Source organism: Grus americana, chromosome 4 (genome assembly GCF_028858705.1).
Source record: "Grus americana isolate bGruAme1 chromosome 4, bGruAme1.mat, whole genome shotgun sequence".
Lineage (NCBI taxonomy): Eukaryota > Metazoa > Chordata > Aves > Gruiformes > Gruidae > Grus > Grus americana.
In genome coordinates this window covers 29,085,000-29,105,455 of record NC_072855.1, presented here as the reverse complement: position 1 = coordinate 29,105,455, position 20,456 = coordinate 29,085,000, and the positions used below count along the sequence as shown (strand labels likewise).

Here is a 20,456-nt window from a genome sequence, read left to right as displayed (position 1 = left end):
GAATTGATTTTCTATGTTTTTGCATAAGCCTGGGGTGGGATTTGCCTGCAGTATGCCTGGGTTTAGATCAGCCTAAACAGCCTTGGGGTTTCATCCTTAGTGAGAGAAGCTGTTTTGTAGCTTTGAAAGTTAACATATTAAGATGGTCTCTTACTAAGGATTAGTTTACTGATGCGAAGTAAAGACAGTGGTTCAAAGATGATCAGCGCTTGGTGTTTTCCTGACTCTTAAATGACAGAGGCTTTTTAAAGCGATCTTTTGAAAACTGGAGACAGAAATGTATTGTGTAAACACACTGTTAAGACTTGTCTACTTAAAGCATATCTAGATGTCGTTCTGGGCTAAGGAGCATGTTAGTCCTGCTCAGTTTCCCTGTTGAGACACAAGAGCTGGTTGAATACCAGCTTCTCACTGTTCAGGAGCGTGGACTGGACCGGAGTGGTGGCACGTTCCCTTAAGTCCCCAGTCCTGATAACGTGAGGATTGTGGTGTGCTTCAGTAGCTAAGTATAAGGAGTCAAAGCAGCTGCTTTGCTAAATTTCTTCTGACCAGACGCAGCTAATGATGTTCAAAAGGAGATTTAAACTTCTCATTTCTTTCCAGTCTGTTAGCTTCAATATGTGATTTAAAATAATAGAGTGCAATTTGTCTGTTGAGTAGAACAAAGCTTTAGCTTCCTTAGAAACCTGTATTTAGGATAGAAGCAACTGCTTCCTTAGAAAGGTATGGTATCTGTTAGGAGTCCTTAGGTACTTGATTTTTTATTTTGTTCATCTGCAGATGGATATGAAAGGAGAGTTGTTCAAAATCTGTGTTGCAGCATTTTTCTGTTTTGTCAATTTCATGCTTGTTGTTCCTGCTTGTTGCCTACTAAAGATATATTCCTTTTTTTCACCTCTTCTCTCCTTAAACCTCTGTGTGCCCGTTCTTGACACATAATGCATCTCTCTCGTTTCCTGGGCTGCCTTTGAAAGCCTCGGAGCTTAAGAGTGACAAGAGCTTGGATGCTGGAGAAAGTAGACATTGTAAAGAGATGAAAATTTTTTTAAAGCACCTGACACGTTTATACTTCTGTACTGAGGGACAAGCCAATCATCATATATGGGATAAGAAAGAATTTTTCTTTCAAGTCAGATATTTTGGGTTGTTGCCTTTCCTTGCAGCATGCAATTTGGTCTGTTTCCTAACACCTTCGTGTCCTTTCATCTAGTGAACTTCCACCATAGGGATCTAGAACATGGCAGTGTCTTTGATCTCCCATTGCCTGCGCTCCGTGGTACATGCTTTTCTGTGTCTTTTAGGATCCCTGTTACCAAGATCAAAGTGCTAGATCAAAGTGTTAGAGGATGTTCAGAAATGCTTTATGGCATGCAGTGTGCATGCATGTCGTTCTGGTGTTGTCCCTGGTTGCTGGGAACTCAGCTCTGTGACCTTGGCAAGTCCTTCCAGCCTTGAAGACGGCATAATGCAATTTATGCGTAGGAAAAAATAAACATTACTCCAACTAAACAGCAAGTTTGTACAAAAAATACTTAATGGAAAAAACACAAGGCATATTTAGTACTCCCAACCTTATGCAAGGTACCCTTCCTTTTTGATTAGAGGCTTATGTTTTCACTCATGCTGAATTGTTGTTCAGTAATGCATTTGATAAATGAATACTTTCTATGGAAGTTGAAGAAGTCTGAGTTATGTAAAATATAACTTTCTGAAGTGATAAAAGAGATTATGAATGGCTGAGATGCAAACTTGGGAAGATGCAAAGGGAAGTACCAAAAGTTTGGTCTCCATGGCAACTGACATTTTCATGAATGAGTTGAACACTGAAAAAATGTTTGAGTCAAAATTGTGGATAATATTTAGTTAACAGGAATTGCACATGTACAAGTTGAAAACACAAAAATTTTGAAAGTTCATCAAAATTGGCCAAGTGCATCTGCTCACACTTCAGCTGCAAAAAGCCTTAAAGAAGCTTACCTGAAAAAATTGTGATATGTAATACAGTAAAATAGACCGAGACTAGGCTCCTTACAGAACGATCTTAGGAAAATAACATCTTAATATCAATTGGTAAGAATTCTTAATATCAATTCCTAGTATCAATAAAAAAATAAATTCTGTAATTGTAAAATATGCTAGAGAAATATCAGACCTGTCTGGGTAGATCTGTGGCGTCATTAGAGATGTCAGTAGTGATTTTGATTTATAGTGTGCAAGACAAGAATTGTAATTGTTTACTCGAATTGTTACGTGCGTGCGTTAAACTTGTGTGTGAGTGAGTTCTGATACCTGATTTTTGGTATTGCAGTTCACATTGGGTGACAACTGTGATAATAAAGAAATGTTTTTGAGTGCTTAGGGAGAAAAATAAAATTGAAGGTGGATAAATATATGTAAACTTAGTATATGACAATTTCAGTAGAAGAGTGAAAGCACTAATCCTTAGAAAGGGAGACTAATATCCAGTGTTATTTATATTGATCAATTAATTAGTACTTCTGATAAGGAGCAGGTCTTTCAGATTTGTGACTAGAGAGTGGACAAAAATAGTTAGTGTGTAAAGTAAAGAAGTGACAGGCACTGTGTTTAGAAGCTCTGCTTTATTGTTCTTTAATTTTCTTTTTTTTTTTTCTTCTATAGCCTCCACGCCACCCAGCAGAGTAAATAAACGCAGAGTTTCTCCAAGTGTTGTTTCCACCTGGGAAAAGAGAGGCATCATCATGTCTAACCTTACTATTGATCCAGATGTCAAACCTGGCGAGTATGTCATCAAAAGCCTCTTTGCTGAATTTGCTGTTCAGGCTGAAAAGAAAATTGAAGTTGTAATGGCTGAACCTTTGGTGAGTCCTTTTTTTTTCCTTAGTGTCCCTTGAAATGGTCCTACTTTTTTCTAAAATAGGCTGATTTATCATATGTATGATTACTGGAAAACAACTGTCCCCAGATTGTTGACTTTTCAAAGGAATTACTTCAAGAATAAATAGGCTTCTGCAAACAGGATTGCTACCTGGATTATGTTTTATTGACTTCCGTTAAAACTGTTATGCAGTGGTTACTGGAAACAAGACCTCTTAGTATTCATGAGTTCTGTAAAGTTACAACAGGAAACAGTGACAACAAAAAATATTCTCTCATTAACACTGCAAAGTGTTTCCTGTTGGTGTTCCTTGGAAATAATACGTACAATGTACTTTCAAGAAGAGATGCATTTGGTTTGTTTTCCCAAGTAATGACACTAACACTTGGAGGAAAATAGTAGGCAGTATATATTGCAGATTAGGCAAAATGCAAAATTCTGTTGGTGATCCAGACTGCATGATCTTGAAATAAATGGTGGTTTGGGGTTTTTTTAACTTGGAAATTTCACTCAGTTGTGGATTGATTTTTTTTTTTTTAATTATTTTTTTTTTAAGCTATGAGTTAGTATCCCTTTAAGATGCAGGATTTGGGGTTTTTTACGCAAGTGATTTACCATCCTGATGTTCAATGGGAAATGCAAATGCACTCTCTAGTCTCAACATATGACCTGTAAAGGTCATACCCAGTGCATTGCAGCTGTGATCGGATCAGAACTTTCACTAAAATAATAATATTTTTACAGGTATAACTTAATACAGCAGTAGTGTCTTCCATGTGGTAATGCAGCTTTTGATGTTCTTGACTTTGCTCAGTTCCTCAACATTCTTGTCCCTGTGCTTTTCTTTCTCCTTGAATTCTCACAATACAATTGTTTTGAAGATACTTGGTAGTGCAATTTTTCTCAGACTTTTTCATTCAAGGATGCATATAGCCTTTTGGAGGAAGAAAGCTCACTCAGCCACCTAATATTGAAGTTAATTTTAGTGAAGATTCATGAAGATTTAAGCTATACAGCTACTGTATAGCTTAAAAAAGAAGACATTATGTTACAAAACCAGAAGTTTACTGGATTTAGTTGTAATTTTTAAAAAATTTTAAAATATTAATAACCCCATAACATTATGTAATGGCAAGTAATCATGACTCTGCTATGCCCAAGGCATGATGTCAAGATTATGCTATATTATGGGCATGCTATCAAATAAACTGTTGTTCTACGTGTCCCATTTCCTCCAAATAGCTTTAAACAGCTATAAAAATAAACTTATCTGTCCCGTACCACCCTGCCTATTTCCTACATACCTTTCAAATTTTACAAGAAATGAGACAGATGCACACCTTAGTTACAATTTGCTGTATCACATAGTGATCCTGTGCATGCAAGATGCAACACAGATACTTACGTAAGAGCAATATATGACTATGTAGAATGAACTTTACAGTAAGCTGTGTTTTGACATGTTGAATTGAGCATACGGTGGCAGTCTTAATTCAGATGTTTCTCTTCCTTGTAACCATCATGCTTTAGCAGTTCCTAAAAGAATTTGTTTGTTCATTCTTTTGTTGGTCAGCCCTCTGAGAAAGCAGGCCTGATGTTGGGGTTGGAAGGGCACGTGCTCGAATGCTTGTGTCTCCATTTCTCCTTCTTGTGTCAACCCCTGCTGCCACCCACCGCGTGTCAAGTCCTCTCGCTTTCTCTTACTGCAGTTCTCTCCCTAATTTTTATCTACTTGCCTTTGCATAAGGGTGCTTCTTTCTGCTCATTTCTTCTCATTGTCTGAAGGTAGAGTATAATGTACAGGACAGGCTTACTGGTTTCAGAATTGACAGAAATCCTTGCATTAGAGCTACGGCACTATTGGATGCTATCCATGTTGTTCAGCCAGGAATGCTTCCTGCAACATACATTTAATTTTTATTTCTAAATAGATGCAATTATTTTGTTGGAATGCAATTTAAAGTGTTATTAGTTCCTTACATATAAGCAGGGGGCTGTAATCTCTACATTACCATCTCTTGGACAAAATAGGTCAAAGACATTAAATAGATGTGGCGTGCAATGCATTTGAGTGTTGAAATCTTAAAGTTAAGTTCTTTTAATTACAGGCAAAAGATAAAATAATTAGAAATTATAACTAAAAAGTCAGCTGAATTGAAAGGCCTCTCTTTGCAACTGCTACTTGCAAAAACGTTCTTTATTACTGTGAATGATCCTATTACAGGAAAGAAAGCACATGTGAGCACTTGGACCCCAGTTTTGACACTTTAGGAAAAATGTTATAAGCAGCAATCCAAAAGAACACAAAAAGGAGGCTAAACGTGCTCTGGTCTGAGTGGATCTTGTTCAGCTAAAACCCTTAGTAGATCAAAGACTGAGGAAAAGGAACCATTTATTTATACGTACCTACTTGGCTATACGCTCTGTGTGTGTGTGTGTATATATATATGTGTGTACCACATAACTTGTCTGTTTCCTCAGAGACATCCAAAAGGTATTCAGGAGAGTTGGTAAGAAAGCACAGAAACGTTTGTAGGAAAAGCGACATGCCAACAGCGAAGGGTACGTGGTTAGGAAGCGAGAGGAGAGCTGTGGGGATGGGGATGCTGTAGGTGGAAAAGCAGGCAGCTCCACTCGGGCTGCTCTGCATGCCTACTGCTGCAAATGCTGCTCCCTCAGCCCATTTTCCATTCATCTCCTAAACATACGGGAGGGTAGCGCTTGGCCAGAGTGACCTAGGCTGCCTGTGATTCAGATATGCTGAAGAGGGCTTTTCCTGTAGCCATAGCTAGTTTGGAGTTCAATCTCCTAACCAGAATGCTGGTAGCAAGGTAAATATAATAGCCCTGCAGTTCACTTGTGCTGCAAAGCTTGTGCATAGACCAGATCAGATAAATACTCCGACAGTCCCAGGCTGCATCTCCCTGCCATGCTGTTAACTGTTAAACATTTTAAAATTTGTTAATCATACAAAATCCAAACATTTTACCAGGTTAAAAATTAGAAAACCCATGAAACTAATGAAATAATGCACTTTTCAGAAGAGTGATTCCCAGCTCTTTTGTCTGGTGAGGTTCTGTGTTGACTGCATGAAGTCTACATTAGTCAGGATCTTTTACTAATAAGATTCTGAAATCGTTATTTTGTGTGTATACAATATGCTTTGGGGAAAAATATGAAATGATAAATATTAGTGAAGTAGTCATTTATCAAAGTCTTTTTAACAGTTCAGTCTGGGTTCATTTGCTAACTTGAATTTCTTTAAACAAAATATTTTAATGCAGTCAGATGTAAATTTGCATATATAACCAACATTCCTTACTGATAGGAAGGACGGACTCTGTGGAAAACCAGAAATTTAAAAGAGGTGCTAGAAGCTGTGAAAAAGTAAAACAACCTGAGCCAGCGTAATACAAAGAGGTGGACGGGAATCCTTAGGTGTCTGAATGAAAGGAAGTACTAAAGTGGTTTTATTTTTGTGTGTAGTATTTGATATAAATACTGAATATTCAGTTCTAGTATATGACATTTAAAGAGAAAGATAAAAGGCTGAAGGGGCACAGGAAAAGTACTGATTGGGATTGGAGAGAAGGCTTTACAGGAAGAGAGGAAAGCCTTTATCATTTTAGTGTGATTTGATTTTGTGGGATGACTTGGCTACAAATAATCAAGTTTGCAGAGAATAGATATAGTGTTGCGTGAATCTTTAACATGTTAGGTGAAGCTAGGCTGTTGGAGAGAATTTGGAGCCAGACCAATTACAGTTAGGAGCTAGACACTTTTTTAAAACTTGAAGATGAACATGTCATGAGGGGAGCAAAAATGAATTTAAAATAAATAAATAATTTTTTAAAAGAAAATGAAATAGTAACCTCAGATCAAGACAGCACCTGGGGGTGAGGGGACGGTACCAGTATCGTCTAGGAGTAACGGACTTGTGATTTTTAGAAGTAACTAAATGGTTTCTCTGGCTGTGAGTTTACTTAAGATACTCAGTAAGTAACAAAGTAGTTTCACTGATTTAATTAAGAGTTCTCTGCTTGCAAAATTTTAATACCGCAGAGTTTCCGAAGTTACAGAAAGAGCTTATCAGCAAATGCTTAAAATAAATGTTCCAGTAGCGAGCATAACCATGGGAAGGAAGATAATCCTTTTAGTCAGTAAAATTAAAACACCTTTTTTTTCTTGTTTTAAAATCATTTTTTCTAAGTCTTTTGTAGTATTGTATAGTTTTAAAAGAAAAAGGGCTCAGACACAATTTATTGTAGCTTAAAATACTCTTCCTCAGCTGAGCAAGGATTGCTGAGGCATGATGCCAGCCTTCCCCAGATGTCAAACCAACTATACCAGTGAAAAGGATCAGTGATGAATTCAGTTATCTTGTATTTTGTCAGGCTGCATGTCAACATAGATGGTTAGAATTTAAGCAGAGACAGTTTGGCATGGTACCACCAAGTTACCAAGCTGTTAACTAGGTAAGTTGCTAACTGACTAAATTGTAGTTGTCTCACATCTAAGTGAAAACCATCAAGAGTATTTTGGTGGTGCTGGCAACAGCTTTATTTTATCCCATCGTGGAGAAACTATATGTTGCTCAGACTAGTACTGTACACTTTTGCAAGTCTTGCCCAGATGCTTTCAAAAGCCTTTCTGAAATATGTAAAATTTAGCACACCACATTTCTTCAGTGCAGTGTTTCTCGTACGCTGCTCTGACACTGGGGCGAGGATGCAGGTGCTGCCCAGCGCTTGGGCTACGGGAGGCAAGACGGCATCACTTGTCTGGTTTCTTACTTGCAGCTTGGAGGACAGAAACAAGCACAGTAGTTTCGCTGTGTTCACCTGAGCTGCCCTGCTGAGGTGTGCTAGCCACCAGAGGACGGTGCTGGTGAACGCTGGACGGGGGCCAACGGGTGGTACCTTTTTTCCACCGGTGCTGCTGTTTGCACAACACTGGCACGTCTGTCTACATCCTGATCTCTGCTGCCTGCCATATGTTGACATTTCTGCTTTACGCAATGGATGCAAACTACTCTTTGGTTAATTCGATAGTGGGTTTTTTTTCATTTCACTTGTAAAAGATAAATGTAGACCTGTTATTTCCATCTCTCTCTGATCTTCAGGAAGCCAGGAAAATAAATCTTAAATTATTAATTCAGTGAAAGTTTCCAGACCTTTACTTTATGCTGTTGGAATAGATTTTTGTAAGTCATGTGAGATGACTGGGCCCATGACAAAGCAGAGTTAGAAAAAGACATTGAAAGAAAATAATCTTTTAAAGCTATACAAGTAATTCAAAGGCTTTGATAAACCCGTGACTGGGTTAAAGAGTATTATTTGGTCATGTCACGTTTGTTTGGTCGGTGTTACATTAGCTATGGTAATATTTACCTTTTAGCAGTTAAGATTTTTAATGCTGAGGAAAAATAATAGATAGGATTATGGACTTGTAAGGTCTTCATTCTTTCTGATACTAAAAATCTTAAAAGTTGTAGCAACATTTGATGTACAGAAGTGTCTCAATTAGTATAGAATGTGTAAGGGGGAAGCTAAACTTTCAGAACTATCTTAAAAATAGTTTGCTATCTATTGACATGGATTTCAACTTCATCTAAAGACTTAAAGATTATTTCAGTTCTCTCTGATTTGTTATCATTCTTTTCTTTAGCTATTTCTGGTTTTAGACACATGCAATGGGTATAACAAACCCAGTGTTTGTTTACCTGTACAAAAGTTTTTGTAGACTTAAGGAGCCTGACTTTTCACCCTCTTCTTACAGGAAAGTCACTTCTCCATCTTCTCAGGAAATATTTTCCCAGTTATTTTCCTTCAGCTTATTCAGCAATATATGATGTTTATATAGGGTGGAACATTTCTCATGTTTTTGCTTTGTAGATAAGATTACAATTATTTGTGCAGTTTATCTAAAAACATAGTCCAGATAACACAAATTCACCTACAGTAGATGTTTCCTTATAAAAATAGGGGAGGGAGGAAGGAATTCTAGTTAAAAGGGAATTATGATTTGCAAGTGCTTTCTGGAGCTTTTAGTGTGTGTGCTGCAAAATGTCAATTCTCATAACAGTATTTTGAACAGACTTAACATGTAATATTATATGAATTTGTAAGATCCAAAGAAGTCTTTATTTGCCAGTATCTGAAACCTTTCCCCCTTGCTTTTGAATATGCAGTGTAGGAACATTGGCTAATATATCAGTTGGTGAACACATAGAACTATTTCTGAATATTAAATGCATTTTCCTGAAACTACCTTCTTTTTTTTAAATATTTATGTATCGGAAGTGTACATAAATGCCACTGTTTTCCTAGACGATTAAGTGTGTTTCTTTGGATTATAGAAGGTGAAAATGGTCTGACTTGTGAATTGGTACCTGTATTATTTCAAGTTATGCTTTGAGTAGGCAAATGCTTTTTGCCTGGGCAATGTTGAATTCAAGTTTTCAGAGGCTGTAATAGTTGTGTCCTTTTGAATGCCAAATACAGCTGCAATCATAGCAGAAAATGCCAGAAATAGTCTCGTGTTTTCAAGATTAGGACAAGCGAAAATAAGCTGCCAGTTTGAATCTTGGACCTGGTACATGCAATCCCGATTTGTATCTGTTTAACATGTAGTCATCTGTGGCAGCCTTGCAAGTGTTAAATGCCAAGCAATAGAGACTTTAAATTTTTATCAACAGCCTGACAGGATGGGTGTTGCCTCTTATTAAACTACTGAGCAATTATATTAACCCGTTGAGAGCAGTACTGCCTGTCAGTATGCTGACACCTCCTTTTACATCCCACACCAGGCAAGTTAACGGCTCTTCCAGTTTACTGCTTGACTTAACTTGCTCCATAAAAGCTCTGTGTTTGCTTACTGCAATCTAATGTGAGCTGTTAACTCCTTACCTTGAGTGTTTTTCTACTTTCCTCCTCAAAGATAACATTTTCAATTGATTTATAATAAAGTGAAAAGTAGTTTAAAATTTAAGTAGCAAAAAATGCTCATCACATCTTTATATTATCTTACTGCTTTAGTAAGAATTACTATTACAGTTCATGAGTGTTTTGTTAATGCTTCAATTCTCACTAAATTATTTTGCAGAAATATGATTTAATTTTGCTTTTAACAGAGCAGTATGTATTATGGTACTGGTAGTGATGAAATATTCTAATAATTAAATTCTAAATTGCATCTTTTCTGTACCTTACAGAGTTATTTCAAATGCAAAGCAAGTTGTTATTGACATTTTCCTTTTCGTGGATGAGGTTTTCTAGCTGTTTTTTGTTGCAGATTGGAAATGTGTTGAACAATTGTCTCTACCTTTGTAGAAGGCATTTTAAAATTCGTTCATGTAGTTTACAATAACTGCCGTATGTGAACATGAATATGCTTGTTAATTCAGATGGGAACGGCTTTCCTTCTAAGTTACGCTTGGCACCCACTGCCAGCTATCTCTGAGCACACTGCAGTAGGCCCTGCTGTTTGGGAGAGGTGTTTGACGTTTTCTGTTTGTCAGTCTTTAACCTTATTACTATTAAGTCACCAAATTAATTTTAGATGTATACTTCATATCTTCAGAAATGGTTCTAGCTGAAAAATAATGTAAATATTCACATTAAGAGTTATTTCTTTGTTCTATAATATAACTGAGAAAAAAGGAATCTATTTTCGATAAGTCAACTGTGTTGTGAAATTTGCGTTTCTTTCTTTTTTTACAGGAAAAACTCTTGTCCAGATCTCTTCAAAGAGGTGAAGATCTTCAGTTTGATCAGGTAGGAAACATGTACTTGAAGGCAGTTTTTATTGGATTAAGGTGGCCTCTGTTTTTGCAGAATAGTGGTTCCACTGTTGTAATGACTTGGAACATCCATGTCTGAATCAGCATCAGAAGATTTAGACCTTGAATATTAGTTAGACTTTATTTTCCATTGTAGAATACGATTGTAAGAAACTGCTAGACTAATTATTTGAAGGTGACAGTGAAAGCTGCTGGAGGAAAGATGCTGAAATATGGTAGACAAAAAGACTTATTTCTGTTCCTGTTCACAGGCTTGGTGTAACCTCAGCCTATGTCGCTTACTGTTTCAGTGTTTGGGGTTCTGCTTTTATCAGCAAATAGTGTTAATTTCAGTAACTTGGCTTTTACTGAGGGCTTTTGGATTCCGTAGCAGAAGGTAGTTTCAAAATGTTACTTTGTCCTTTTGCTGAATATATATTCACACTGTGAGTCTATTCTGTTTTACTTGCTGTGAGTGAGCTGTACCTGGAATAACTCTGTGCTCAACTTATTCACGTTTATTGTCTGCGTTTCTAATTCCTTCATAGTATAGACATGGTTTTTGTCCCATAACTACTTCCTTGCAATGGAGAGGCAGCATTCAGATGAAGCCCCATTAATTGCCTGTTCCTGTTCTTATCTGTTACTGATTAGCATACTACTGTATAAAGTTTAGTGTTCTGTCCGTATCTTCTGTAACTGTATTTTTGTTTCATGTTTTCCATTACTCCTCAGATATAGGTATTAGACATTGCAGTGAAATCTGTGGACCTGCCCCTGCTTTTCAATTAATAGTCTCTTTTCCCTTCTCCCAAAAGAGAAACAAATAATAGCATGTAATAGTTGATGTATAATTTTCTTTTCAAAAAAAACCAAAACCACCAGCAAACCCCTCACATAGCCTTTTAATGTTTTCTAATTTAACCTGCTGTAAGGCTGTTATCTCCTAAATGAGAGTTTACTCATAAGCAAGGAAAATAGGTGAGGGGGAATAGGGCATAAATTCTTTGGTAGCTACAGTATTTTGTTTTAAATCTGACCAAAAGCTGAATAATATGCATGATAGGGATGATCTAAGGAAATCTGTAACTCAGTAATACCACTGATTTTTCTATTAACTCCAGCCTCCTCTCTACCCCCGCATTTTTCCTCAGTTAAGGATGTTTTTTATACATCACTAGTAGTCATGTATTGAACTACATATAGGTTCTAAAAATACGCTGAGTGAAGTAAAAAATAAAGCATATAACTTTTGTAATCTTGTAATATAGAAATAAGCTAGTTTTCCTGAAAAAGTAGTACTTTAAAAATAATTAGGTTTGAATGTGTGTGTATGTGTATATATATATATATGTGTGTGTGAGTTCTTATTTTGTTCTTTTGTTATTTGTAATCTAGTTTGGGTTCATCGAGATCTGAATTTTAATGGTACTGAAGAACTACTTTAGAGAGTCAGAGCAGAATGGCTCTCTTGTGGCAACAGGGATTGTGACTTTTGATAGGGAATTTTGAACATTGCTTGCCAAAAGAAATTAAGATTGTTTCTCTCTGTTCATTGCTGGGTGTATGAAACCCACATTAAGGCGAATTCTCCAGCAGCGCAGAAGATTGCAGAGTAAAAAGAGATTGGCAAAGTGTGGGAGAGAGGAAGATCCAGAGTGCGTGGCCACAACATCCAGTGGCACACAGCAGAGAAGCTAGAGCTGTTGCTGGGCCAACCTCGTTCACCCAGAGATCTTCATGGAGTTAGGAATTCGAGTCTAAAAAGTGGCATTAGCTGTACTGATACGGTGTCTGAGCTAGTAAGTGGTGTACTTTGTGCATAAAAAGAGCATGATTGAAACAGAAGAGAGACTCTGGGAGTGAGAAGGTATCTAGTTAACACTCATTCTCTCAGCTCAGTAAGTGATGAGAAGAGGGATGGAGGAGGAAGGCGTGTAGTGTTGCCTGTCCCTATCATGAAAAAGAAAAATAGCTATTTAAAGGGATTATAAGTTGTTTCTGTTGGAAGCATAATGTGGTGGGGACCCTGGCTGGAGGTCAGGTGCCCATGAAAGCCACTCCATCACTTCCCTCCTCAGCTGAACAGGGGAGAGAAAATATAACAAAAGGCTCCTGGGTCAAGATAGGGTCAGGGAGAGATCACTCAGCAATTACCATCATGGGCAAACCAGACTCAACTTGGGGAAAAATAGTTTAATTTATTGCTGATCAAATCAGAGTAGGGTAATGAGAAATAAAACCAAATCTTAAAACATCTCCCCCCGCTCCTCCCTCTTTCCAGGGCTTAACTTCACTCCCAATTTCTTTACCTCCTCCCCGCAGTGGCACAGGATATGGGGAATGGGGGTTGTGGTCAGTTCATCACATGTTGTCTCTGCCACTCCTTCCTCCTCAGAGGAGGAACTCCTCACACTCTTCCTCTGCTCTAGCGTGGGGTCCCTCCCATGGGAGACAGTCCTCCATGAACTTCTCCAGTGTCAGTCCTTCCCAGGGGCTGCAGTTCTTCAAGAACTGCTCCAGCATGTGGGTCTCCCACGGGGTGCAGTCCTTCAGGACCAGACTGCTCCTACGTGGGTCCCCCACAGGGTCACAAGTCCTGCCAGCAAACGTGCTCCACTGTGGGCTCCTCTCTCCACAGGGCCACAGGTCTGTCCTGCCGGGAGCCTCCTCCAGTGCAGGCTTCCTATGGGGTCACAGCCCCCTTTGGGCATCTACCTGCTCCGGCGTGGGGTACTCCTCAGGCTGCAGGTGGAGCATATCCACCATTAACCTCCATGGGCTGCAAGGGGACAGCCTGTCTCACCATGGTCTGCTCCACAGGCTGCAGGAGAATCTCTGCTCTGGCGCCTGAAGCACCTCCTGCTGCACTGACCTTGGTGTCTGCAGAGTTGCTCCTCTCACATACTCTCACTTCTCTCTCTGGCCACAATTGCTCTTGATGTTTTTCCCCCCCCTTAACTATGTTATCTCAGAGGAGCTACCAGCATTGCTGCTGGGCTTGGCCTTGGCCAGCAGCAGGTCCATCTTGGAGCCAGCTGGCGTTGGCTCTTTTGGACATGGGGGAAGATTCTAGCAACTTCTCACAGAAGCCACCCCTGTAGCCCCCCCGCTACGAAATCCTTGCCGTGCAAACCCAACACACATAACCAGACCAAGAGGGCTGCTATTAGATTTGAGAATGCAAAATCAATAGTTTTAAATTTTCAAATAGTACAATTCTTTTATTTGTCAGTGAGGTTTTAATTGAACAAAAACATAAATTTAGCTAAAAGAGATGAAACTTTGGAAAATGAGAAGGAAATTTTTATGTTGATACACTTCTAAACTGATAAAATTTTGAGCATTTTAGTACCGGTGCTTTCCCTTTGTCATTCCCAGTGCATCAAGAAGGTACTGGAGAGGAATTTTTTTATAGAGCACATATTGCATTACTTAAAATATTTTTTGCTTGTACAGCTCAAAACTGAAATAGCTTGTATTTTTCTTCTGTTTTTGTTGTAGGAATCATACTTGGCAATTTCCTACTCTTGTCCTAAGGCACCAAAACTTTATGATCACGCAGAAGCATATCTTGTCCATCTCAGTGACTTTGCTGAAAGCAAACGTGTCTCAGACATTCAGGCTTGTTTGTGATTAGGCACAACTTGAGAAATGTTTTCAGGATCAGGATTTTGGCCATAGCTGGAATTTGGGCTCCAGCATCTTACTATAATTTTGCCTGTGTCTCTCCTTACCTTTCAGTATGCTGTTGGGTATATTAAGTGCAGCAGTTAGCAATGTTTTATGGCCTTTAAGACTGGAGCACACTATGCTGTTTCATTCCAAGGAATATAAGCATACGTCACGATGACTAGTCCAGCCCTGTCCTCTTGGGCATTATAGGATCTCTGTCTGGATTGCTGCTTTCAACCTAGGCATAATTTAATGCTAAAATAGAAGGGTTTTCTTAGAATTTTTATATAAGATGATCTTGAATTTAGTATCCAACCAGTATGATAATTATTTTAAATAAAAAGAATAAGTGTATAGCTCATGTTCTGCTTAGCAGCTATGTAATATGAGCAAAGATTTAATCTTCCTGATAATTCCCATGCCTTTACATTAAAATATTAAGGATACAAAACTTGGCAGGAAATAAATAATTTTAATGTAAAACTGGTTTTTCATTTCAAGAAGAAAATGCTTTATAATGCCAGTAGTTTCTGCATTTAGCACTTTACCAATGACAGATTTTTTTAATGCATGTGATAACAGCTTGTTTCTGTGGAAGATGATGTCAATTGCCTAACTACTAGAATGGTTATGAATGGTAGTAGTATTAATATACTGGGGAAACTTGCAGGAAAACTTAAGGAAAAGATTTAGTAAAGCTTAAAATACAACTTTCTTCTTTTTCTTCTACTACTAAACCCATCAGTTCAGAGGAAGGCAGAGGAGTAGTAGAAGTGCTTTGTGTGGTCATTTTACATTGACAGCACAGGGTAACTTAAGTGTTGGCTTAAACTGTTCCTGTCCTGTTGCATGGATATGTATTGGATATACCATTATTTTTAGAGTAAGAGAAATTAATGTATTTCCCCAGTGTTAAGGTTATTTGGGGTATGGGAAACGATAGTAAATTCTGAAGGCAAAACACGTTTTGAATTGCTGTGGTTGGTGATAGGTCCCCTCTTCATCAAGTTTAGCTTTAGCTTTCACTCTAAGGATTACCATTTACATTGATGCTTTTATGTTAAGTCTAATACCTTCAATTTAGTAACTCATGAGGGGATTTTGTTCTTTCTGCTTTCTGAATCTCTTTTTTTTCCCAAAATACACTAATGCTTTTAATTTGTGATCTCTGCTCGTGGCTGAAGTAAGGTCAACAGAGATGTTTGAGAACCCCAAGCTGATGCAAGCAACAGGCATTTCTTGCACATGAAATCTCAATGAAGATTTTTTGAAGCTTTAACAATACAAATGAATCTTTTGAGTTCTTTTTTTCTGATGCTTCCTCTTACTGAAGGATTATAATTTTAATAGTAGCCCACAAGTGTCTAAAATTTCCTCGTAGTTTTTCTTTCTTCTTCTACTCTCCCTCTTCACAAATTTTCACTATTGCTTTTTTTCCAAGGAAGTTTGTCAGGCCACTGCCACATCAGAAAATTCTCTTGAGCAACATCTTAATTTGTACATCTTCCTTTTCATCGTGCACTGCTTCATTTCAAATCACAATGGAACTTTACAGTGGTAAAATTGAGCTGGTTTTTACCGCCCACTTCTCAAAGTTGTTTGTGTACGCATGTTGGTTGGTTGACTGGGTATTTGTTTTGTATGGATATCGGTGCACAAGGAACAGGCGTACAACATACTCGGTTTCCAAAGCAAGTCATAAAGATTTCAGTGTGTTTAAGAGTGAAGGTTTTCTCAAAATTTAGCCTTTGTTCTGAGATGCAAGGCATTATAGCAAGCCTAAAGAGTATTTCTAGGTTCTGTTTCTTTTCCGTGTTAAAAAGGCTTCATATGGTTTTGTGTTGCCTGCCATAACTACCTTCATCTTTTTGTGCAGTTAGCTCAATGTGTGTGCCCCTCTTGCAGCAGGCGTGCCTAGTTTTTCTACTGAATCCCTTTTTAGTGAGTGCTCTATTGACAGACAATAATAATAAGAAAAAAGTAATCTCATTCTAGTAAAAATTTCTTAATGAAACCTAGTTCCGGTTCAGATTTGGAATATATGTAGTTTGTATTGTATACTGGGATTTAAAATTTTATGAACTTACAGAATAAGAATATGATTTTACTTATTTTGAGGAAGTTTCTCCACTTGTTTATATAATAAAGCAATTTTTCAGAGAGTCAAGAGTACTACATATTTCTTGTGACTTGAATAGCTGACTGGTTAACGAGTTGAGTAAAGTATTCAGATGGCTGAAAGAGGTCCTCCTGAGGTTTCCATATGGTTAACCTGCCCCTGTCCTTTCCCCAAACCTGAAAAACCAAGGTGCTTCAAATGAGGACAAAGAAATAATGGCACTGATGTTATCTTGGTTTTCCGGAACAGTGAATAATAGATAAGTTACAGCATGAGGATGGCTTCTGTTGAAACCTTTTATTTGAAAGATGCAAGAGGTAATTAATGTATGGCATCAGTGAGCAACGTGGTAACTCTCCTTTTCCAGTCAGTGCTTTGGGGATGGGCTTGCTCCCTGCTGCCTCCTGGCACGGACTTTCCAGCTGCTTTATGCTGTCTTTCCCCAGTCGTTCTCCTCTCAGAGCTTGGACACTGATGAGTTCTGTTAAAGTTTAGGTTAAAGGAAGCCTAGAGAATTTAAGTTTCACGGCATGTGAAAGTCTTCCTTCTATAATCGTTTCTACTGCCACAGTTTCACGGATAAGTTTACAAATCATATGGGTTTTCTGAAAAGAGAGCAGTAGATGGGGGAGTTATGTTGCAAGTACATAGAGCTTGAGATCTAGACCAGTCAAATGTATTAAAAGTAGATTAGAATATCTAAAAGGCTCTTATTTTTGTTTGTATAATAGCAAAAGAAACATGGTTTTGAAGGTTACATGCTTGCTCAGTTTAGGAGGGTTACCTCTCACTTGTAATGTAAAGGTACATATACTTCAGAGAGATATATATATATGGCAACATTCAGGGACATGCTAAAACAGCAGTTTTCTCAATTTTTCTTTTTTTTTTTTTAATAGGTTATCCGTATAAATTTAGGGTTCAGTGATCCCCGTGAACTTTGGAACACTTTGCTTAAATTTATCATAATAATAGACTTAGTGTGTCATATTTACAGTAATTCTCCTAGGTGAAAACGTTACGTAAAGTTGCCACTTTGTAAAATTATATGACACATGGTTTTTCACATTTAAAACCAATTTGAAAGAATGATCATAGTTCTAGGATTTTTAGATTGCTTTATCATGCTAAACTATTTTTCTTTTTTTTTTTTTTTTTTTTCCAGTTGATAAGCTCTATGAGCTCAGTAGCAGAGCACTGTCTCCCCTCCTTATTACGCACCTTGTTTGACTGGTACAGGCGTCAAAATGGAACAGAAGATGAATCTTATGAATATAGACCCCGGTCTAGCACAAAATCAAAGGGGTAAGAGTTTTTCTTGCAAAAGTCTGAGTTTTGTGTGCTTTCTTGTAAGAAAATGCATGCTTTGTAATTTTTTGACAAGTATTTTGTATTTGGATCTGTCATGACCTAAATCTGTGTAGGAGGAGTGTGGGCTTCTTTGAGGTAGTGTATTTAACTTGTGTAGATGATCTGCATGAAGTGACTTAATGATTTGGGGATTGATATACAGAAGGAAGTTAGATGCTGATAATTCCAAGCTAGTTTGTCCCCTTTTTGAATTGTTTTGGTTCTTGGTAGACCCTTTCAGGAGTGGGCAGGATGTCAGTGCTGCATCAAACCCCAAAGTTTCTCTAACCATCCATTTTCTACACACGTGTAACAATGATTGCGTGAAAGACATGTATACTCCTTCTCCGCAATATTTGCGTTCAGTCTTGTGTATGATACGTGTGTTCTTGATTTCTTATTTTAGGGATGACCAACAACGTGAAAGAGATTATCTACTTGAAAGGAGGGACTTAGCTGTAGATTTCATTTTTTGTTTAGTTTTAATAGAGGTTCTAAAACAGGTAAGATCTTTTGCTTTGACAAACTTCTTTCAATCTTTTGGTTTTAATGTCAGTTTTGATCATCATCTTTAAATTTTTAGATTAAAAACTGGAGCATATATACGATGAGCATATGCAAAGCTGTAATTATACAGCTTGCGTAAAGCCTTTGGCCTCTCCTATCTTTTCTTTACATGCTTGCATTGTCTTAGTTCATGTGTCTTGGATCCACTAAGTCAAAGCTGCTGAGGTACTGCAAAAAGCAAAACTGTAAAAAATAACATTTTATTTATATTCAGTACCTTTTGTCTGCTTAAACACTTTTGAAATACAATGTGAAATCATTGAATGACAAGATTAAAATGTCACTTAAATAATTAGAAAGTGTATGTAATTTTGCCTTGTAGTGTGGTACTAGATGATGTCACATGCACAATTTCTGTTAATGCAAAGTTTGCTTTGGTATATGGACAAGAGCATAGAGTTTGGCTTCAAGCAGTGGCATTTATTTCTTGAATTTTTTGACAGAAGCGAAAGATTACTGTAAGAAAGGGTTTGAAACATGAAGCAAACTTGAGCAAACTTCATGTTTCAAATACTTAAGTAATTTATGTGTTTTATGTATAGATACATGAAAATTAAATGGCTTTCTGTACTAAGAAAAGCAAGAACTATGGTTTAATTTGCAAATAATTTGTAGGCGATTTATGTTTATGTGGTTGTGTATGGCATGTTTGTGATACAGGGAAAAATGAAAACAGTAAAACAAAAGAGCTGCCTATCCCCCTCTGAGACACCACTGACCAGCCTGCAATTAGGCACAAACAGAGCGCAGAAAGGATGGCTTTTTATCAATAAACGTATTTACATTCGTGTTACATCTGTCTTCCTGGGAACCCTATCATTGTTTAATTCTTAGAAACTGGTTTTAGAGGGTGCAAAGGGTATGATCCAGCCCTTTCTATAATGTGCACAGAGCAACTGGAGAGCGGGTGACAGACATGACCTATGTAGGAGCAAAAGTTTTTTGCTTAAATGACTACATGTTACTCATTGTATGAATATGCATGTAAATAGCCAGTTCCAGTAACTGGAAGTTATTGGACAAATAGCTTTCTTGATGCAGAAGAGTATGAAGTTCTCAAGCAGCAAGTGCTGCACTTTCTGTAGACAAGACAGTAATCTCTTCTTGTAATATATTTTAGTGAAAATCTTAATCACTCTTAAGCAGTAATATTTAGTAGGGTTATCCTAGTCCCAACCTAAATTCCTTTTAAATTTTAAAGATTATATGACTTCATAATTATATATAGTGCTTTTTTTTAAAGAATACATTTGATTTTTAAGCAAATATTTTCTTTTAAACCTGAGAAAAGCAATGATGTCAAAGAAAACCTCAGTTAAAAAGGGCCTTCTAAACACTGCTTGGTTTTAGTTTCTCACCAAATTGTTACTTGTTGCTAGGAAGATTTTTATGTGTTTTGACTGCTTTCATTTGTGAAAGTCTGAAATAGAGATGATAATCTCTTCTGCATTCTTATTTTTTGTTTTTGACTTGCTTTATATTTAGGCGGATTGCATTTTGAGGTTAAATCTGTAATAGTAACACCACACAAGGTAGAAGGATGCATGTTTAACAGTCTGATAAATTTTGATGACCAATTCATGGCATTTATATTACTGTTGTTTCTTTTATTATTAATTTATTCCCTAGAAGCCAGTATGCAAAATAATTTAAGAGAATGTCAATACAGGTTGTGTAAATGTTCATATATTGCAGAATTAACTTGATATCATATGCCAACAAAGGATGTGTCCTTTGACAGTGTTGGGAGAGATTTCTGCAGGGCATCTCACAGTACTGTTTATTTACTTCATACAGACACGTGTGTATGTATACATGCATAGTTACATACATATAAATGATATCTGCATTTCAGATACCTGTTCATCCAGTGCCAGATCCTTTAGTACATGAAGTTCTAAACTTGGCTTTTAAGCACTTTAAACATAAGGAAGGGTAAGTTTCACTTGTGTACTTTAAAATATTTTGTGTGTATTACCAGCCTGTACTTGATTGTTGTGATTGTTTCTTCTTTGCCTCACATGTAACATGTTGGTGACAACACTTGATAATGAACACTGATTGATATCTTTAAACTGAAAACCTATCTTGAAAGAACACAGCTGTGT

The 20,456-nt window shown here is 37.3% G+C and overlaps 1 protein-coding gene across 12 annotated transcripts in view; it reads left to right on the top strand.

Annotated features, from left to right (window-relative positions):
• FRYL (FRY like transcription coactivator) overlaps positions 1-20,456 on the top strand; it is a 181,300-nt gene that overhangs the window by 73,862 nt on the left and 86,982 nt on the right. For all 12 annotated transcript variants that reach the window (XM_054823073.1, XM_054823072.1, XM_054823065.1 and 9 more), the window contains 5 exons: positions 2,641-2,840; positions 10,579-10,632; positions 17,597-17,736; positions 18,188-18,284; positions 20,204-20,283. In XM_054823073.1, coding sequence (XP_054679048.1) covers positions 2,721-2,840; positions 10,579-10,632; positions 17,597-17,736; positions 18,188-18,284; positions 20,204-20,283 — 491 coding nt within the window. In that variant the 5' untranslated portion in view covers positions 2,641-2,720. The remainder of the gene's footprint in view (positions 1-2,640; positions 2,841-10,578; positions 10,633-17,596; positions 17,737-18,187; positions 18,285-20,203; positions 20,284-20,456) is intronic.